This window comes from Acinonyx jubatus, chromosome F2 (genome assembly GCF_027475565.1).
Source record: "Acinonyx jubatus isolate Ajub_Pintada_27869175 chromosome F2, VMU_Ajub_asm_v1.0, whole genome shotgun sequence".
Lineage (NCBI taxonomy): Eukaryota > Metazoa > Chordata > Mammalia > Carnivora > Felidae > Acinonyx > Acinonyx jubatus.
Genome location: NC_069394.1, coordinates 31,492,949 through 31,515,161, shown reverse-complemented (window position 1 = coordinate 31,515,161; position 22,213 = coordinate 31,492,949). Strand labels below are relative to the sequence as shown.

The following is a 22,213-nucleotide window of genomic DNA, read 5'->3' as shown; positions in this document are numbered from 1 at the left end:
GTCTGTCAAGCTTAAGACTCTAATATCTTTAGAATTGTAAGGTAGCCTAGATATAGTTAGTGGCCATTAAGCATAATTATAAACTGAATAAGTGCTAATCAAGACAGATTTTTAGTAAAACTGAAATGCATTTTAACAGGTTGGTTAAGGGTCAATAATTAAATTTTATTTTAACTCCATGCTATGTGGAAAATAGTCTTCATTGGATGTTTTCTAGTGTTTAAAGCAGACCCAGTTCTCAGTGTATATAGTAGTTAGTATATTGTAAATAACAAAATAGGGTTAAAATACAGCTAATGCTAGATCTACTTTTAATTGAATATCTTACAATAATTTTGTCATTTGTACTGCAGTGTCCTTTTTTTCCTTCTTAACCAATAATAATTTTTAGTCCTAATAAGGAGCTAAGAAGCCATGGTAAATTTCGGAGTTTGATGAACTAATTTATGGTATGTGGGATTTTTCTTTGTGGCATTGATTTTTCTGTGTTTGGTTTGTAAATGTGCTGTCAGTGATTTATCACTGATGAAAGGACAAATATTTCCTAAGTGACAAGTCCTAAGAGATCATGTGTGACTCCCAGGTGACACAGTTGGAATGTTTTATGTTGTATGTAATTCAAAGAGAGAAGAGACCATGTTGAACTGGAGAAGTTAGGGAAAGGGAAGCCAGTGTATATTGATTTTCTATCATGTGCCAGACACTATGACATGATCATTACATTGTGATCTCATTTAACATACTCAAGGTCATCAGCAAAGAGAAAAAAAAATTAGAATTCAGAATTAAATCTGTGTCACTCAAACTTGATATTTTTCTCCCTCATACCACTTTAAATTCTTTAATAGGGTATTTTTGAGATACATCAAGAAAGCTTGGTAATTCTAGTCACATAGAGGGGTGGTAATGTAGGAGGTCATCATGAGAACATGGCCACCTATTGACCCCTGAGCTGGGCCCTGGGCAGTTGGAAGCTCCTCAGCCCCTCACCTGTTCTTGGAATGTGCATTCCACTTACCTTCCCAATGCTAGAAGCTTCCCCAAGGGTACAGCTTTGAGATAGTAATGTGTTGCTGAGACCATCTGTACAGTATATGTGACTGAACCCAGTGAATGCCTCTTATAAACCTTTTTTAAAGATTCTGGTGGGCAGGTGCAGAGATCTACTCATCTTGCAGCTGCTCAAGACAAGCCTGAAATGTAAGTTACCCTATTACATCTACCACCTACCAGTCTGGAGTGACCTGCCTTTCTTCAGGCTCTCCCTGACCTCTGTATGCCGAGGCCGATTTCACATTTTACCTGGGAAGCTCCTGATGTGGCAAACCAATGGATGGGTGTGAATGGGGTGTTAAAAATGGGAAGCAGAAAGAACATTCTGCTCAGAACCACATGAGTAAAGGGTGGATATGAGAAAGGGTGTTCGAGAAACACGAAGTAGTTCAGTTTGATCAGATCACAACAGCCTTTGGAGGAGTGGTGAGAATACAGAACAGAGAAGAAGTTTAGAAACATATTGTAAAGGACTTTTAAATGCCAAGATAAGGAGTATGGACTTAATTAGGAAAACAGCAGGGAGCCACTGAAGGTTTTGTGTAGAGGAGCAATATGATTACAGCTGACAGCAGTCTTAATAAGGCTTAATAAATAGTACAGTTTATAACCTTAGGCCAACTGCTGAGCAGAAACCAAAAGCTGTGCTGCAGAATTAGCAAACCAATTACCATGAGGAATGATGGCCTGGATTTCATCTGAGTCATCCTTTATAACAGAGTAGAAACTCCTGGAAATGTAAACAAATATCTGAAGTGACAGGTGACATGTCTTCTCAGACCTGATTTCCTTTATAGGACTCTACAGTGGCACACTGTTAAAATGCCTTAACAGTATCATAATTTGTCACCATTTTAAAAACCTCTCTTCTTTGTATATATTCAGTGCATTTTTATGGTTTTTCAGTAGGCCTAAAACCTATTGCTATCTGTCTCATTCCTTGTAATAAGACTTCACCATCCTTTATTGGTATTAACATACTTTGCCAAAAGGGGAGATATCATTAAGTTATCCGCAGTTTGACTTAATAGCTGATGTTGACTGCAAGACAGCATTCAAATTTCAGTTCTAGTAACCAAGATTTTTTTTTAATTTAGAGAGTAGGATACATAAGAACCTATATCTTTTAATTATTTTAAGAAATGTGTGAGTGTGTGTCTGTGATCACCCATATGCGTGCTTACGTGTGAGCATGCAGGGGCAAGAGAGAGAGAAGATATGTATATGTGTATATAGAAGAAGGGATAGATATTTATCATATTGCTTTCTTCCTGGAACAGTCTGGGTGAACAAAAAAATATTGTGTAATTAAGTTTCTTACAAAATACATTCTCTTGATGTATTCTGGTAATTCGTTCTATTCTCACTTTACCACTTCCATAGTCAGAAATTTTTTCTCCCTTGTTAGAATTCCAATATCATTTTGGATTTAGGTAATTTTACTTATTATCTGATGTAAGTTTGTTTGCCTTTCCCCCTAAGTAGATTGTATGTCCCTGGAGGACATGTTTATACATTGGAAGTGTGGTGTGGCACCTGGCTCAACGTGTTACCTTCAAATAGCTGTTCCATAGCTCTGAAGTTTTCCTTTTTTAGAACAATCTTGCTTGAGTTTTCATTCACTCAACAGATTATGAGAAACTCCTAAATATTTTTCCAGGTAAACAGAATGTGGGCCCCTCTCTTAAAAAGCTTATAGACAAATAGCCAGATAATTACAATATAACCTGTAAGTGTTGTGATTGCTCTAGGTATAGGAGGGAGGCAACTTCAGGGTTGGAGAATGCCTTGTTAGAGGAGATCACCTTTTATCTGAGTCATAATACATTTAAAAAAGGAAAAACGTAAAGATGAAAAAGCGGGAGAGATGGTTATAACAATATAAATGGGCCTGGGTATAAGTGAGAATGGTGACATCAGATTGCTGCTAAGTCAGTATGAACACCAAGAGGACTGGTAATGGATAAAGCTAGAGCAGATCCTGAAGGTGTTTTTGTTAACACACAAAATCAGGTGTCACTAAGATTTATTTGTTGTGATTTAAAGCTACAATTGAAAATTAATTGGATGCTAAATTCTTGACCAGGAGGCCAATTACTGTGGCTCCCCATTGCCATTTCTTTGAAGGAAGAAAAGGTTGTTTGGTTAAAAATGGTGGTTTTTTTCATTTTAGACTTTATAGGCACTTTTGGAATACATATGGAATTAGGGTCCTAGTATCTATTTAAGAAGGATAATCAGAGTACCTGCTTTTAAGGTTATAAATTTTCAATGAGTTAATGCAAACAAGGTGATTACCATAGTGCATGGCAAGCATAGGACCCAGTGCATTGAAGATTGCACAAAGGATGGTGGGAATGCATAAATTTGACCAGCGCTCCTTTGCAGTCTCCTCCTTCTGGTCTGCTATTTTTTAAGTAATGTTTACACCTTGGGACAAAGTGCTACTTATTTAGCTACTTCTTATCTCCAGATTTAAACCAAGAGTAGCAGCTTTTGAAGATTTTATTCTACTGAGTGACTTAGCCATTTGATGCTGGTGAGACTTGGTAGGGGCCTTACTCAGGATTTAACAAGTTTTCTCTTAAAAAATGTTCATTAACATTGCAAAGAAACCAGATTGATGCATATGAAGGGAGAGTGTTATAAAAAGACTTATAGGACTATTAGACATCACGTAGATTTTTTGTGCGCCAAATGAATCATTTTTCATGTTTTATACTTAATATGTGTATTTTGAACTGTCGAGTTTCACTTCTGCCTTATCTCAGCTGTGTGACTGCATCTGAAAAATGGCAGTAGTAGTCTCTACATCATAAGAACATTGGAGGATTATAATAATTTACACTACGTACCTAACATGGTGGCTGTCATGTATTAAGTATTCCATTGATGTTAGCATTTGGAACTCTGCTGTTATGCAAATATGACAGGATTGTGCAAATAACCCAAATAATTGGGCCAGAGAGGATGCACACTTCTTTTGTATATATGTGTGTATGTGTGTGTCTATATATTTTTTAACTATGTTTTTTTATCAATTTGAAATAAATATTTTTATTACACAAGAAAATACAAGTGATATCTTTAGGAGTGGATGATGTAAGTTTTTAAATATCACACTTCTTACAATTGTAGATGTATCGCTCAGATCTGAGTAAGATTGATTACAGTATATTATGTATAGTCCTGTTCTCAGGAACTAATTATTTCCCACCTTAAGACACTGGGCCTGAGGAAATTCATTCATTTCAAGCATGATCAGAAAACACCTAATAGTCTAAGTAAATTTCATATGTGTCTTAAGGCCAATAAGCTCATTTATCAAAATTTCTGCTCTTAAATCTACAAATTTGGGATTTTGTAACCTTTAATTTTATCTTGTAAATGAACTCAATATGTACAACATTTGTATAAAAATAAGATATACATGATTCATTTGAAAGTATACTAATATGCTTATCTACTCTCACCATTTTTAATATATTTAATGTTCTTCTCTATCTTATAGTGTCTGTCATTTCCTGGCCCTTTGTTCACAACAAAATGTCTGGTCCTTTGAAATGGTGCCAAAGTTTCTTTCGGTTGATGGTGCTTTGTTTTTTGGAATGATTTAAGAAAGATATTAGAGTATATGGAGATTAGTAAAATAGTGTTTATCCTTGCTTTGGAGCAGAATGCAGTAGCCATAGAAAACCATCCTGTTAACCTACTTATTTTTGCAAGAGGAATAAATGTCTACAACAACTAGAAAAAAAATAGGATGTAAAATAGCATGTACTTATGTAGGCTGATAGGTAGATGTGATTTTAAATGTATATACAGATGTGTACATATATGTATATGAATTGTGTGTGTATATCCACAAAGATATCTACACGAGTCACCCAGATGTTGACAGTGGTTATCTGTGGGTAATGGGATTCATAGTCATTGTTTTACTTCATACTCTTTTGTATAATAAAAAAAAAAACCACTTTATAATGAACATGTAATATATTAGTCCTCAGAACATAAATCCTTTTAATTTTGAAAAAATGCTGATACCCAAAACTCACAACCATTAAAAATACAGCACCATTATCAGGAAAATGTAATAAGTAAAATATTCCACTCCTATATTTGTCACCAAAGACACTGCTGCCTCCATTGACATTGGTTGCATTTATCTATCACATGCCTGCAGCTGACATTTTGGGAAAGGGAAGCACAGAAGCTTTGTGAGGAATGGCGAACTATGACTTCAGTCATTCTGAATGCTCTGGATGAGAAAATGTATCTTATCCTGACCAAGCATCTCCCTTCATCAGAACTCACGTTGACTGTAAAGGATGTGCCCATTCAGTCATCTAACATACTGTGGGGCAGGTGCATTGCAGGCTGTTGCTTATCCTCTATTTGCACATAGAGAACTTCGAAGAGCCAAGTGGTGTATTGATTGGCTTGATCGATGTCACATGGTGAGTCTGTCTGAAGAGATCCAAGAACATCTCAGTCCCTGGAGTCTGGATCCAGTCAATAGCCTGTTGGCTCGAAAGCTAAACAGATGACTGATGAGCTCATTATATGGCGAGAGGCATGATGGAGCTGGAACCCATGGGGCCTGTGAGGAGACTTGTTCTTCTACATCATGTCCCACTCCTTTTGTGGGGCTGCAGCAGGACAGCCTGTGGTGCAGCTCTGCTGTCTGTCTGGATTGCTGCATTGTTGGAGGACAACTTCTTAGCCACCCTCTTGTTCTTTGTTTCTTATTTGGGAAGTAATTCGATGGATTTTATAAATAATCTAGACTTTTTATTTGTTAGTCCCACTGCAATAGTCTAAACTGAAAGATTAATTTCATTTTATGGAATTAGACATAACTCAAAACACTGTGGAAATCAGAATGCAAATCAGACCTTATAGTAAGCTCTTTTTTTTTTTTTCCAGAAAGAATACAACTCATCTGGATAAGCATGTACATAGTGTTCCAATCTTCTTCTTCTCTTTTTTTTTTTTAACATTTATTTTTGAAAGACACAGAGTGCAAGTGGGGGAGGGGCAGAGAGACAGGGAGACAGAATCCGAAGCAGGCTCCAGGTTCTGAGCTGTCAGCACGGAGTGCAACACAGGGCTTGAACCCACGAACCTTGAGATCATGCCCTGAGCTGAAGCTGTACCTTAACCGACTGAGCCACCCAGATGCCCCTCCAAGGTTAAAGGGTTAAAAGTGAGCTCTCAGAACATCAGCAGCCTATGATATTTAACTCTCTGGGGTGGAAAAGAAGGAAAGCATTTTTACGTGAAGGGGGGGAAATCACTTGTGTTTAAAAAATACCTTTAAATATGAATGTATATGAATTTAGCAGAATGATCTAAGGGGAAAGGAAAAATATATATGGTAGCATTATGAGAGGAATTTTATATATAAGAAAGCCATACTGAAGCAAATTTGACAGTTTTAAATTGCTTTCCTTTTGAAGATATAACACATTGTAAAATTGATTCTGAAATAGAGGTCATATATCTTTATTTGTTAATTTGTAAAATTTATGTTTTAACATTTATCTGCACTCTCTAAGGGCATGAAGAATATATCTTTCTTGTAAGGTTCCTTATATCTGAGAAATGTAGCATTCCTCACTGGTTTACTAATAGATCATTTTACTTTAAGCTTAGTTCCAATAAAGAAGTTATTTTGGAGTTTATGTAAACAAGTAAATTAGCTGCAATTTAAAATCACTATAAACCATTAATATGTGGAAACTCTTATAAAATCATTTACTCCTAAATATTTATGCTCATTAAAATAATTATGTTTACTGGTATTTGGTAGTAAAAATGGTATATGTATATAGCTTAAAGTATTTTAGTAAGATACCACACCATAACTGGTGTGGCCAGTGAAGGTATTAATATTTGAAAAGTGTTCTCAAGTCAAAGAGACTGTGCTCTATTTTCCCAGTACAACTGTTCTATAAACTAAGCATGCCTTAAAAAAAAGAAATCACTATAGAGTCACTACATTAATTTTTCCGTTTACTTTAATGGAATACTAGTAATTTTTAAAAATACTTAAAATCTTATCAGATTCAGAAGAGAAGCAGGATACTTAGCCAATGAATTGGTTTTTATTTCTGAATAGATGACCCATCCTGAAAGCCCACACTATGAGAAACTCTTCCTAAATAAGAAAATTACCATATGTAAACAGAAGCAAGATCAGTTGTCTCTGAACTTTTTTGAGGGTACATACCAATCAATAAAATATGTGCCTCTGATACATATGTATGTATACATTAACATATATGTGAATTATAATAACATTCTATACATGATAAAACATATCCCCAAAATAGTTATTAACATAAATAGAATTTTTAGCATCTTTCATAATACCATTTCCAAATAGATGATTTTTTGAACGCCAGATATACCCTGCCTCCCTCAAACATACCACTGTGGAAAATTTGAGTATAAAATTCTGATTCTCCATAGACCTCTTAAAATAGTTCTGAGTTGTATACTTGGAAGTTAAAATTGGAAAACTCAGAGTTTTTTACCTAGTTGCAAGTATATTAGTTATATATCCCCCAAATAATAAGATGTAACCATCTACCCCAAAACACAGTAGTTTAAAACAGTAAGCCTTTAATTATTTACATGTCTATAGATCAGCTGGATGGTTCTGGGTTCAGCTGGGCTCACTCTGTCTATGGTTAGTTGCAGGTGGGGAGGCAGTTTTGCTGATCTTGGATGGGTTCTGTCACATGGCTAGCTATGTACTGGTGTAGAATTGCCTCAGCTGGGACATCTGGTCTCCCTTCTACATGCTCATCTGTTATATTCCTTTGAAAGGCTAGACTGAGTAAGTTCTCACCATGATCTTAGAAAAACAAGATTGGAAGCATAAATGACCAAATGCTTTTCATGCCTTTTCTTTTATCAAGTTTGCATCCATCTGTTTGGGCAAAACAAAGGTAGTCACTGGACTGAGCTCAACGTCAGATTGGGAGGGGAACCCAAATTTAAACAGTAAAATGCATGGGTATGAGAGGCCAGTAATGGGGACCATTAATGCAATCAGTCTATAGCATCCAGAAAGTCTCTTTTCCATTAAATATATACAAATAGACTGATAGTTTCCAGATAGCTATAACAGCAGCCAGCCAGTTATACCCTGGTGTTCTGATTATTTAGGGTGGTTCCTGGCCATGAAGGCTATAGATGTTTGTTTGTTTGTTTGTTTGTTTGTTTGTTTTTGTAGTTTAGCTTATTGGAAATTTCAGTTAAATGTTAAAATTGTATTCCCAGAGGGTTTTGTCATCACTGACTTAGACTGTCTGGGCTCCAGGAATGCAATAAAGGTGAAATTGTGACTGTCATAATCATGCATTCATTGTTCCACATGTGGATACTGCTGACTAATCCTACACAAAACACTGCAGTAGAGAAAGTAAGTCTCCTTTCATGGAGCATTGGTCTAAATCAAAGAAGAAATGCAATACAATTCTATAATTTAAGTTAGAAATTGATAATTCTGGAAAGAAGACACAGTATTCTGTGTCCTGTAGTATATTTCATGCACATACATTATGTAAATAAAAGTACCCCCAAAGTGGGGGGAAAAAAGAACCCCTCTCTTCAAAAACAAAAAAAGATTCCAAATGATCATTTTGTATCTATTTTTGAGGTTACTTATAAATATCCCAGATTCTGTGTTACCATCTTAGAAAAAATATTTGCTCTTTTAAAGTATCAGAAAATACCAGAAAGAGTAATAGTAGTAACATCTTCATCCTCAGTCATGTTGTATAATTTTCTGTATTTTCTACACATATTGATTCAAATAAAGAGCTGAAGGACTATTCAGAGCACATGTTCATCCTTATAGCATTAACTACCATTTCTAAACTACTCATTTTATGCCATTTTAGAGCATTCATGCTGTACTCAGGAGTCTGTAGCTAAATACATTGCCCCAGATTTACAGATTAAAAGCGATTTAGAAAGGCTAAGTAACTTTCCCAAGCTCACATTTATAGAGTCAGAACTTGAATCCATTTCTCTTTGACACCAGACTGTATGCTGTCTTAAACATTACACTGTATTATACTTATTATTCCATAGATTTTTGAATATTGTATACTCCTTTTCAAAGACGAATGATCTGAACAGTGCATACAAAGGAATTCAAAATGGTCCTTGGTATTGGCCAAGAAGGACTGTTGGCTGACCGGCATAAATTTCCCACATTTCCCTAGGGTTCTAGATGCCTCTGACTCCCAGAGCTCAAGAACATTAATGCTGTAGTTGACCCAGCCATGACTGTGTTTTCACTGAGCTACCTTCTCATTATTATTTGCTCCCACAACAATCAATAGTGTCTGGCCCCATGGGAGTTTGATTTATTATAATTGATTAAATTTGCATCTAGTTAAGTAAAAATTAACCAAGAAAAATTTTTCAAGGGTTTCCTTGGCTTTTATCACTGTACCCTTAGTCTTTTAAAACTATATATGTTACCCTCAAAGTGCATTTGATATATACCCTCAGATTTAAGATCTATTTTAAAATGTAACTGTCAGCTATCCTTTTGACCGTCATTTTATCAGTAAGGTAACCTCAGGTGTTCAGTTTTGGAACTGTCATTTAAATTAAGTGATTGGGCTCTATGTAAGGAGCTATTTATAAATTTCTGGAACTATAGCTTATATTCTAGAAGCAGTTTGAGAGAAGAAGTTGGCTAAAGTCTGGCAGGTGAATTAGCTATTTCCAAGATGTTGTTAAGTTTACTTTCTAAGCTTCTGTTATGCTAATTTAACTATGCCAGAACAGTTGTTTAATTAGTGGAATTCTGCCATTATTAAAGCAAAACTAGATTTTAAAAAGTAGAAGAAACGTTGGCTAGTGTTGGTTTATGCATGTGGGCAGCATTTTTTAAAAGTTTATTTTCTTATTGAGAGAGAGAGAGAGAGAGAGAGAGAGAGAGAGAGAGAGAGAGAGAGAGAGAGAATCCCAAGCAGGCTCCACAGTCAGCACAGAGCCTGATGCTGACTGGGCTCTGTCTCCGGGCTAGGAGATCATGACCTGAGCTGAAATCAAGAGTGTGTCACTTAACAAACTCAGCCACCTGAGTGTCCCTGTGGACAGCATTTTTAACCATAGAACATGATAAAATGAAAAGCCATACGTTTTTTAAGTAGCTTGCTGCTCTTTCTCTGAGAGATGAATCCTACCCTCTTTATCCTCAAGAGCCTGTATCTATAGAAAAATAATTCCATCATACTGCCTTCGATAATTATAGGGAAAAGGCGAAATCCCCTAATCTTTATGAAGCAGTTTTTCAGTAAGGTAATTATTTCTTTCTTGGCAAAAACTAATCTTAATCCTTTGTAGAAAAATTAGAAAACGCACGTAAACAAAAGGGAGAATACTGGAATTACCTATAATTCAGTCATCCAAGTAAATCTTTAACGTTTAATGTCACTTTCCTAAGACTTTTCTGTATATTTAACGGATTCATACTGTTGTGATTTGTCATTTGCTTTTTTCCTACTAAAATATATACTGTAAATATTTCCATGTCATGAAATATTCTTCAATAACATTATTTTATTTTTTTAAATATTTTTTAATGTTTATTTATTTTTTGAGAGAGAGAGAGAGCGTGAGCAGGGGAGAGGCAGAGAGAGAGAGAGAGAGAGAGAGAGAGAGAGAGAGAATCCTAAGCAGACTCTAGGCTCTGAGCTGTCAGCATAGAGCCCAATGTGGGAGATCATGACCTGAGCAGAAGTTGGACACTTAACTGAGTGAGCCACCTATGCGCTCTTTCAATAACATTTTAATGGCTACCTAAGAAGGTAAGCATTCTACTAAATATTCCATTATGTACGTAATCCAGTTCTCTTTGTCACACTCAGATTGTTTTTTAATTTTTCACTATGAGGATAACACTACAGTAAGCATACATCTAATAGAATCTTCCAACATTCAAAATTATTTCTCTGGCATAAATTCATAATAGTGGAAATGATGACCTGGGTGTGTGTAAAATTAGAAGTCTCTGATGGATTTTGTCAAATTGTCCTTTTTTAAGTCTTTACCCCCCACTGGCAGTTTTATGAGCTATAAATTTCCTTGGACTCTATCACTGATTACTGTAATTTAATTGTTTTCTTCATCTGATGAATTTTTTAGTGATGTCTTAATTTATTCATATTTCTTGTTATTAGTGAGAAGGACTTTTTTAATGCATTTTAGTATTTGTGTTTTTTTCCGTTTGAAAATATAGGTATTTCTTTAAACCATCTCCAAGATTGTTATCCATTATAGCCTAATCTGAACTGACATTTCCTTCATCATTGATCAAAAAAACCCAAAAAACAAAAAACAAAAACTTGAAGACTACTATGAGACTAACCATGAAAACTTAGTACTGCAATTCACTCAGATTTGTAGGTATTTGGCATATTTTTAGCTTAGATGAGTTAGCTTTTAGTATTACTTTTTTTTTGTTATAGTCTTATAAAGAACATTATTATTTCTCTGTTTAAATGCATTTTGTGAAAGTATTAGATTTACCACTGAAAAGCAACGATCCAAAAAATTAAAAAGAAGTAAAGGTATGAGTAAGTCCCCATCCCCCTAATTTCTGGCTTATGTCTATAGGAACATGATCAACTTAAGAGAATATAATGATTACGAGTGAAGACCCTGGAGACAGATTGTGTGGGTGTGAATTTGAGCTTTGCTGCTTACTTACATGTGTGACTTTGGGCACCTTTTTAAAACTCTTTGTGCCTTAATCTCTTTATGACCTTAGCATCATAATAGTACCCATCGCAGAGTTTGTGAGGAGTAAATGAAAGCATATGGAACATTACTTACAATGTTGCCTAGCTTGTAGTAAATAATAAATATTAGATACAGTTGTAATCAGTGTTTTAAAGTGACTTACAGGTAAATAAGCAAATGAAAATTGGCATTACTACATCAGGAAATTTGTCAGAAATATTTCTGAAGTTTTCATATTCCCCCCCTCTTTTGCTACAACTAAGTAAAAACTGTTAAGAAATTGCCTCATCAGTTATTTCTTCCCATCAACTTTAATTCTGTGATATGCTTCCACTTTTGGTAGACTGATTTATGACTGTGTTTGTTGACACCTAGAGACTTCAGGACACAGATTCCCAGAAGACTTCAGCCACCAAGCTCAGGCTGTGGGTGATGTGGGTCTCGGATTCAGCTCTCATTCTGGATAAATTTTTAAGAAAATAAAAGAAACTTGTATATCCTGAAAAGGCTAGATGGTGGAAACATCACTGTATATTGAAGTCAATTGCTTTAACTTGGCAGCTGCTGTTATTGTGACATGACTATGGCTGTTTTCATTTCCTCCTGATATATTAGAATAGGAATATTAATTTCCTTAATTCTCCTATTATCTGCAAGGAGCGTACTTGATTATTTGGAGCTATGTGAAGAAAAGGTTCTGACAGATTAATCTAATCCTCAAAGAAAGTATGAGAAATCTCTTGGATAAAAGGCTAGTGATAAGTCAATGCATGATATCTCAAAATGGAATAAGCAATCAGATACCTGGGGGCATATGGTCTTAGTGGGGGGACAGGGACTAGAATGTTTCTTCCCTTAGCTTAGTGATGAAAATATTAGCATCTGTAGCATTTACAGTACATTTGGCTGCAAATAAAATTATCTCCAGTGCTGTTTAAATAGAAACTTCTGTGAGGATGGAAATGTTCTATAATTGTACTGTTGCATACTGAGCAACCAGATTTGTTATTTTATTTAATCTTAATTAATTTAAAATTTAAAGTCACATGTGGGTAGTGGTAATCATATTGGACAGCATGATTACTTAAAGAAGTATGAGGTCTATTTTTCTCAAATAAGAAGAAATCTGGAACTAGGAAGTACAGGTATACTGTGGGTGCTTAAACATATTATTAAGGCAATGAGCTCTTTCTCAGTGTCCTTTCTCAGCAGCCCTAAGGTTTAACTTTCATCCTCTGGGTCACACGATAGTATACCCCAAAGCATCTAGTCTATATTCAACTTAAGAAAGAGGTTGGGTAAATCAGTTAGGGCCTTACCTTAAGAGTCTCTCCTGTGTCCGTTCCAAAAGACGTCCACCTACCTCTCCTTGGCCAGGACTTGTCACATGTCCAACCTTGCCTGCAAGAGAGGCTGGGTGTCCAAGTATTTCTCTTACTAACTTCTGTTATAGAGAAAGCAAAAGAAAGACAAGGTTGGAATGGATCTGGAGTATACTGGCCTATGTTTTTGCCATAACAGACATTTAATTAATTATCCTATGGAATTCCATAATCACAGGCCTGGAATAGTCAGTATCTTTTTCAAAGATCTCGGTGATAAATTATAGATGACACTAGACTTAAGCTTTAAGACTGTTTAGTATTATATAGAATATAGGACTAGGACTTTGATGTATTGGGATGATAGAGAATATTGCATTTTAAATGAAAAAAAATTTTTAATGCTTATTTATTTTTGAGAGAGAGACAGAGCATGAGTGGGGGAGGCATAGAGAGAGAGGGAGACACAGAATCCAAAGCAAGGTCCAGGCTCTGAGCTGTCAGCGCAGAGCCCGATGTGGGGCTCGAACTGTGAGATCATGACTTGAGCCGAAGCCGGAGGTTTAACCGACTGAGCCACCCAAGGCGCCCCGAGAATATTGCATTTTAGAAAAACTAATGTCTGACTAATGTGAGTGAAGTTTGAAGTGTTAAAAACAACTTTGTTACTTAGGAAATAAAATATTACAGTTAGAAATTCAAAACCAAATGCCAGCATATATAAGCATTTCATGGTTATGGGATGCACGGTTGGCAAGGTTGGGTATAACACATGGTCATCCTGGAGACTTTCCCCTACAAACATTAATATTTATCTTCTCAACCATGAGCAAACATTTAAAACCTCCTTTTACAGAACAGGAGCCTGAGGCTTGGAGCAGTTAAGGTACTTGTCCAAAACTTCATATCCATGGGGTGGTAGAGTCAGGATTCAGATCCCAAGTTGTCCACAGAAGGAAGAAGCCAGAGCTGTGCAGTCACTTAGCCCGGGGCTCGCAGTCTGGTTCCTCTGTTTACCGTATGATCTTGCAGAGATCCATATCTGCTCATGTTTGTTTCCTTGCTGGAAATTCCTTAACAGTGACTGGCCTATTAGGTAAAATTGGTCCCCAGTACCTCACTCCCCACCCTGTATCCCCCAGTGGGGGAGGGGAGGATACCTGCCCAACACAATGAGCTCCTCAATAGTTACGAATTTCTTCTAATTACCTTTGGATCCCAGCAGGGCATCTGTCAGGTAGTAGACCCTGAAGAAGTAAAATAATTATTTTAGCAATCTATGACAGAAATCAATAAATCTCCCATTTTGGGGAGGACTATTAGACTACATATACATATATATACATGCACATACATACATATGTGCATGTATATATATATATATATATTTTTTTTTTTCTCCTCTTTTGGGCATGGTTGAGTGTTTCCGAGACTGCTTTGGGTTTCTCAGTTTTGCTAAGAAAATATGATTGTGAAGGGTAGGTAAATTTGTGAATGTACTCCAGTATTTTATTTGGTTTTTTAAGGCTTATTCATGTTCAATGTAAATATTTTCCAGTAGTTTCTGTAATAATTTCTCTCTTTGAAGTGACAGTTATAGAGATTTATGTTCACTTAAAATGGAAACTAAGAATAGAAGGATTTCTGTAGCCTATTCTTTGTGTGTGTGGATAGAACTTTAGTGCTTTCATTTACATAATAGGCTGGTATCTTTTATCCTCTCTAAGTACTTTTCCTGAAGTCATAATCCCTTTTAAAATGAATGTATTTTTCAGACATCCAAAGGCCCGTTGCAAAGAGTTGAAAGGAACTTCATGTGTTATATAAGCCAATGGACCAGTTTAGTTTGCCTAGTCTTAAAAGAGAACCAATAGGATGAAATTAGCATTTAAAAAATACAGTTGCATCTAGCACAGATGGGAAGGAAAGTTATGTTTATCCCATACTTTCTTCAGATGTAGAATTGTGCTCTTTACCTATCTGACTTCATTTCAGAGCTAAGTGAAGGAACATTCGTTACTGTGTTCAAAATAGCTTGGTTTTAACAGCTGCTTCAGGAAGAAAACTTTATTGATTTTATAATTCTAAGAATCAAGACTTCACTTGCCTACCTCTTTCCTCTTCTCAACACCTGCTGGGTGTAAAATGATACTCTACCTTTTCCACAAGAAAAAGCTGCCGCTTACTTTATAGAAGTCATAGAACTTTGAGAACTAAGACTGATGCACAGAGTTTGGAGTATCTTCGATCTGGCATTTCAGCTTATCTTCCCATCATGGCCTTCCAAATTCTGGAAAAATAATAGAGCCTTCGTATGAATATCCCAGTCTTCCAGTACCAGCAGACTTCAAGGATTTCCAGGAGCCCCCACATTTCAGATGAAGATGGTTTGGAAGACTTTGTTAGTTTCTGGCAAGGGTACAGGGACAAACCATTTTCGTAATCCTGTTAGCTACTAGTCAGTTTCCATACATTGTTATTCCTATAACTCTTTCAAGTAAATATTATTGCTCCATTTTACGGATTAAATTAATGCATCTCTGAATCATTAGGTAATTTGCTGTGGTAGATTAAATTCCTTCTGTTCCTCCCATTGAGAGGTGAAGTTGAATGAGCTTTTCCTTGACTTGGGCTGGCCTTAGTGGGTTGTTTGACCAATAGGATATGGCAGAAGTGATGGTCTAGGAATACTGAGGTTAGATCATACAGATCATTGCAGCTTCTGTCCAAAACTCCAGGGACACTGATTCTTGGACACCTGAGATGATAGAAGTCTAACTATCCTGAGGCCACCGCACTCTGAGGAAACGCAAAATATGCTAAACGAACTACAGCTGTTTCAGGCCCCAGCATTTAGAGCCATCCCAGCTGAAATTCCATCGTCAAGAGGTAGAGATGAGCCATCCCCACTGTGCCCAGTCCAATTTCCCAGTTTGAAGAATCATGAGACTTCATAATAAGAATGATCTGGACATGATGGTGATGAGGATACATTGTTTTTTAAGCCAGAGCGGATAACTGGAGCACTTGCCAACTTCTAACCCAGGGTTTCTGCTCTTAATCTCCCTGTATCTATCAGCTCCCCGTGTTCCTGTGATGCTTTATTAAATTTATGATTTATAACCACAAAGATATAGCTGAATGTTAGATTTCTCTTATAAGAGAACTAAACTAAAACCAATTTTGAATTACTCCGCCATCATGCTTCATTTTTCTTCCTATCCCCCAATCCAAAATGGCATTATATTATGTATGTTTCGTCACTGTCTGCCTCCTTGCCCAGAAAATAGACTCAATGAGGACTTCATAGCTTCCACAGCACCTGTACCAGTGTCTGGCATGAGTAGGATTATATCCTCTGCAGAGGATATAATTCTTCTATAATATGAAAAGCAGAGTATTACAAAGATAATAAAGTAAACAGTTGGGTGTCTGAAGCCCAGAATTAACACATGTTAATCTTGTACCATGTTGACATCAACAGTTTTTTTTTCTTTTTCAAGAAATAAATATTAGAAAGTCTAATCTGCCTATATATTCTTATTCCCCTTTCTCCTGTCTCAGAGGCAATGCTATCTGTATTCAACATGTGTATTTTTCTCTTTTTACTACATATAACATTATGTACAAAAAATGTCTGTGTAGCTTTGCCTCCAAAATAAAGCATATCATAGTTCCATTGCTTTTCACCTGATTTTGCTACTTCCCTAGTCCAGTGCCTGCCATCTTTTCTGCTTGTTCCTTGCTTTCTCACAGTATCACCCCATCACTGCCATCTCTTCTCCCCCCTACCAGCCAGATAAGTCCTTCATTTCTTTTTTTTTTTTTTTTGAAGTTTTATTTATTTATTTATTGAGAGAGAGAGAGAGAGAGAATGGAGGAGGGGCAGAGAGGGAATCCCAAGCAGGCTCCATACTGTCAGCGCAAAACCCAATGTGGGGCTTGAACTCATGAACCATGAGATCATGAGCCAAAACAGAGTTGGACGCTTAACCGACTGAGCCAGCTGGGCGCTCCCAGATTGGTCCTTCAAGGACATAACATCAGATCATGTAACTTTCCTCCTTTTAGCCCTTCAGTGGTCTCTATCACACCTGGAATAAAAATCCCAAGTTCTTGCCGTACTCACCAAGGTTCTGTATGACCCACCCTCTAGCCTGACTTCCAGCCTCCCAGTGTCCTCCTTGCTCCCTGTGCTTTAGGCACACTGGCCTCCTCTGCCCCCCTTGCTGTTTAGGGAGCACAGCAGGCAATTTCCATCTCTGGGTCGTTGCATTTGCTCATCCTGCCCCCTGGATTACCTGTCTCATGTGGCTGTATCATGTGGCTCCACCAGATCACTGCCTGGATTCAGATTTTGTTCAAAAGTCACTTCCTGGTGGGGGTGGGGAAACCAATCAATCTATAGTTGAACTGTCATCAGGATCCCTTACTAGGCTTTACTTTTCTCTATAAAGTGTACCACTGCCTGACAGAATTTGTATGTATATATATGTTGCATGCTTTTATCTGTTTGCTGTCTATTCCTTTATAAGATTATAAGCTTTTGTTAGGTCAGGGATTCTATGATTACAATCTTCCTATGATTCTTCTATGATTACATCCTTTTGGTGCCTAGAATAATGGCTTGTGTAAAGTAGATGCCCCCGAAATATAGGAATATGGTGTTCTGTGTTTTTAAAATCTGTATAATAATTGTATCACACCAAATGCATCTTGTGGCAACTTGCTTTTCTTATTCAACATTGCTTTCAAAATAGGTCCCTGTTGAGATCGGTCGATCGATCGATCGATCTATCTATTTATCTATCTGTCTGTCTGTCATCTCCATCCATCTATCCAGCCCAGTCATTTTAACTGTGGTATATTACCCCATGTGGTTTATCCATCCCTTTACTTCTAGAGTATTGTTGCTTTTAGTTTTTACTTTCTAAAACACTGCTGAAAGAAACATTCTTTTCAATATGCTTTATTTGTTTTTCCTTGTAGGTGTATAACAGAATAAACCTTTGTGTTTTTTTTTCCTAGCAGTTAAATTCATCTATAGAAGTAATTACATTAACTTATTTTTTGCTTAGAGGATTAGTCTACTACCCATCAAATGTCCATATGCAAACCTAAAAGTCATTTTAGGAGGGAAAAAGACCAACATCACAAAAATTTTTCTTTAAAGAACAAATTTAATATTATAGTTATATTTTAAATCTCATCCTTTTCTGGTATCATGCCATAAAGATATATATGTTCTACTGTCAAAACCAGAGTAAATGTTAAGCTCTGATTAAATTATTTCACTTTGGTGTTATATGCATGCATGCATGTGTGAGTGTGTATGGCAATATGGTCATTGGAATTACTGTCCCAAGTGGTTTAAGCAACACTAACATTCCACTAAATCACAGAGAAACTTTTCAAAGAGTTTTGCATTTTGCTTGCTAAATTTTAAGAAATGCCAACGTTGTTACAAAATTTTAAACACTGTTAAATGAAGTGATGAGGAAAAGACACTGGGAAGACTCATGGAAAGCTGTAATATTTGAGGCATAATATAGACCATTTCCAAAAGAATTGGAACTTTCAATGTGCTTTGAAACAGCATAGTTTAACAGTGATGTCATGTGTTGAATATGAAGCTATGACTGTCTAAAATAGAGAATGTAGAAAATTGCTTTCTAGGGTGGTCATTTTGCCTTGCTCATTGTTAAATGATTCTGGAAAGAAGAAAAAAGCTGAGTTCCATTTCCTTAATTTGTAATTGGTAACAATTTGGACAGCTGTTAATCTAATCTTTCCTTCAGCATGTAAAAAGTTGATCTGTGCTTAGAAAAATTAAAAAGTAGGGGCACCTGGTTGGCTCATTCGGTTGAGTGTCTGACTTCAGCTTGGGTCATGATCTCACAGTGTGTGAGTTAGAGCCCTGTGTCGGGCTCTGTGTTGACTTCTCAGAGTCTGGAGGTTCCTTTGGATTCTGTGTCTCCCATGCTCTCTCTGCCCCTCCCCCACTCATGCTCTGTCTCTGTCTCAAAAATAAACATTAAACAAAATATTAAAAAAAAAAAAGTAGGGGCTCCTGGGTGGCTCAGTCAGTTGAAGGTCCAACTCTTGATTTTGGCTCAGGTCATGATCTCAGTTTCGTGGGTTCAAGCCCCACGTCAGGTTCTGTGCTGACCCTGTGGAGCCTGCTTGGGATTCTCTCCTCTCTCTCTCTCTCTCTCTCTCTCTCTCTCTGCCCTCCCCTGCTCATGTTCCCTCTGTCTCTCTCAAAATAAATAAACTTAAAAAAGAAGAAAAGTTAAAAAGTAATGTTAAAGTTGAATGACAATTTTACCTTAATAAAGCTGGAAAAATTGAATGGATTCAGAAAATATAATTAATTCACTTGTCAGTTGTTTATTGAGTGTTTACTAGGAATCAGGTGCTATCCCAGATGCTGGGGACACAGTTATGGATAAAATATTTGAGGTCTCTATACCCTGTGAGCTCACTATCAGTTGGGGAGAGGGATAAGAAACAAGTAACTAATACTAAGATGAGATAATACCTCCGGGTGCAGTGAGGTGCGGTCGGGCTGATAACACAGGGCAGTATGTGGCTGAAAGTGAGGTGGGCTGTGGGAGGGTATAGAATTGCCTGAGCTGTGGTGGCCATGTGGAACCTTTGAGGAGGTAATACTTGAGCTAAGAAGTGAAGGAGGCATCAGCCATACCGACATGTAGTAAAAGTCTCTGCAGTGGAAGGAATAGCAAGTGAGTGGTGCCGAAGGTAGGAACACATTTGTTGGGCTGGAGGAATGTAAAGGTCCGTGTGGCTCAGAAAGTGAGGGAGAGAGTGGTAGAAGATAAGTCTGGTGGGACAGCAAGGGGCTTTGAAGGGTTGGATAGGACCTGCATTTTATGCTAGGAATTCCTAGATATTCTAGTAAACCACTAGAAACGTTTAGCAGGGAAATGGGATGACCGGATTTATATTTGTGTGTGTGATATTATCCATATAAACATTATATATTAAGAATGACTACTAACATAACAATTATAATTAGTAATAATATTGTAAGGGAGGCCAAATTTTACCACCATTCTCTTAGGATAGTTTAGCTGGATCTTAGAATTAAACTGATGTAGCATGCTTCTGTAGCAGAAGAAAAGCACGTACGTTTTACATGACAGGGAGCGCTCACAAGGAAATGAAGATCCATGGAAGTGGCCAAAACTACATGCTTTTATACTAGGCTGCACAATTGTGGACAAGAAACTAAAATATACAGGGAGCCCAGAGGAGGACCAGAATTCTTTTAGCAAGGTCTGTTTGCACAGAAATGTCTCAGCTTTGACTACAGGTTGAAGAATGTTTCTTCTCTTCTGCTGCAGGCAGGGCATCTTTGCTATGGGAGTTTTTATGTCTTCTTTTTAGGAAGAAAAGGAAGAGGAGAATGCCTTTCATGCATTTGCTGTTTCCCAGGTGCCTTCAGCTCAAACTAATCCCCATGACAAAGTGACTACGATTCATATAATAATACATAGCACATATGGTATACACTGAGAATTATAACATACATCTACAGTGGACCCTTCAGACACAGGTCTGAACTATGGGCATCCACATATAGGCAGACTTTTTTCTTTGTTTTTTTTTTTAATTTTTTTTTTCAACGTTTATTTATTTTTTTTGGGACAGAGAGAGACAGAGCGTGAACGGGGGAGGGGCAGAGAGAGAGGGAGACACAGAATCGGAAACAGGCTCCAGGCTCTGAGCCATCAGCCCAGAGCCTGACGCGGGGCTCGAACTCATGGACCGCGAGATCGTGACCTGGCTGAAGTCAGACGCTTAACCGACTGTGCCACCCAGGCGCCCCTAGGCAGACTTTTTTCAATAAATGCAGTAAAATACTGTAAAGGAGTTTTCTCTTGCTTATGATTTTCTCTTTTTTTTTTTTCCAAAGAACAGCGGGTCTTCTTTTTTTTCTTAAAGTTTTCATCTTTTTTCCCCCTTTTTTTAAAGTTTATTAATTTTGAGAGAGAGAGCACAAGCAAGGGAGGTGCAGAGAGAGGGGGAGAGAGAATTCCAAGCAGGCTCTGTGCTGTCAGTGCGGAGCCTGATGCAGGCTCACAAACCACAAGATCATGATCTGAGCCAAAGATGGACGCTTAACCGACTAAATCTCCTAGGCGCCCCATTCTGATTTTCTTAATACTATTTTCTTTCCTCCAGCTTACTTTATTTTAAGAGTACAGTGAATAATATATAAAACATACAGATATTTATTAATCAACTGGCTATGTCATTGGTAAGGTGGGTAAGTTTTGGGGGAGTCAAAAACTATACATGAATTTTCAACTGTACAGGTGATCAGCTCCCCTAACCCTGTGTTGTTCAAGGGTCAACCTGTACGGTATAATAAGCATACACAATATATATTTTTTATGTTATACACTTATATATTTTAATGACCATTCTGGCTACTGCATGGAAAGTGTATTGTAAGGGACCATTAGTGGGGAGAGTAAGTATTGAAGAGGAGTAAAGATGGGGCAGAGGAGAAAAATGCATCGGTGAATTAGATTCGAGCAAAATTTCTCAACCCCAGCACTATTCACGTTTTGGGCCAGACCGTTCCCTGTTGAGGAGTTAGGGGGCTGTGCTCTGAATTATAGGATATTTAGCCCCATCTCTGACCTCTTATCACAAAATCTCCGTAGCATCACCCACCTCTCTGCCCAGTTGTAATAGCAAGAAGTATCTCCACACGTTGCCAAATATCTATGGTGGGGGTAAAATTGGCCTCAGCTGAGAACTACCAATAAGGTGATAGTATTGGTGGGAAAAAGAAGCCAAATTTTTAATATATATGTAGTGGTGGAATGTTAATGACTTGCTGACTAATTGGATTTAGAAAGTCTAGGGTAGAGAAGACATTCGTTCTTGTACATGACCCCATTTGCATGTACATAACAATATTTTCTTTGCAAATTACATTTATTTTCAGTTTACTAATGCAGATCCTGAAGGACTCTTTTTGGTAACAATGACTTACTTGTGAATTTTCCTGCTATTTATAGAGTCTA

At 37.1% G+C, this 22,213-nt stretch overlaps 1 protein-coding gene across 3 annotated transcripts in view; it reads left to right on the top strand.

The window, feature by feature from the left end:
- Nucleotides 1–22,213, top strand: part of OXR1 (oxidation resistance 1) — a 448,199-nt gene that overhangs the window by 130,220 nt on the left and 295,766 nt on the right. The window contains exon 1 of one of the 3 annotated variants that reach the window (XM_027064030.2): nt 1,184–1,200. The exons of the other annotated variants lie outside the window; for them this stretch is intronic. Within the exon in view, the coding sequence (XP_026919831.1) occupies nt 1,199–1,200 (2 nt within the window). The 5' untranslated portion in view covers nt 1,184–1,198. Of the gene's footprint in view, nt 1–1,183; nt 1,201–22,213 lie in introns of those variants that run through there. 3 annotated transcript variants of the gene reach the window in all.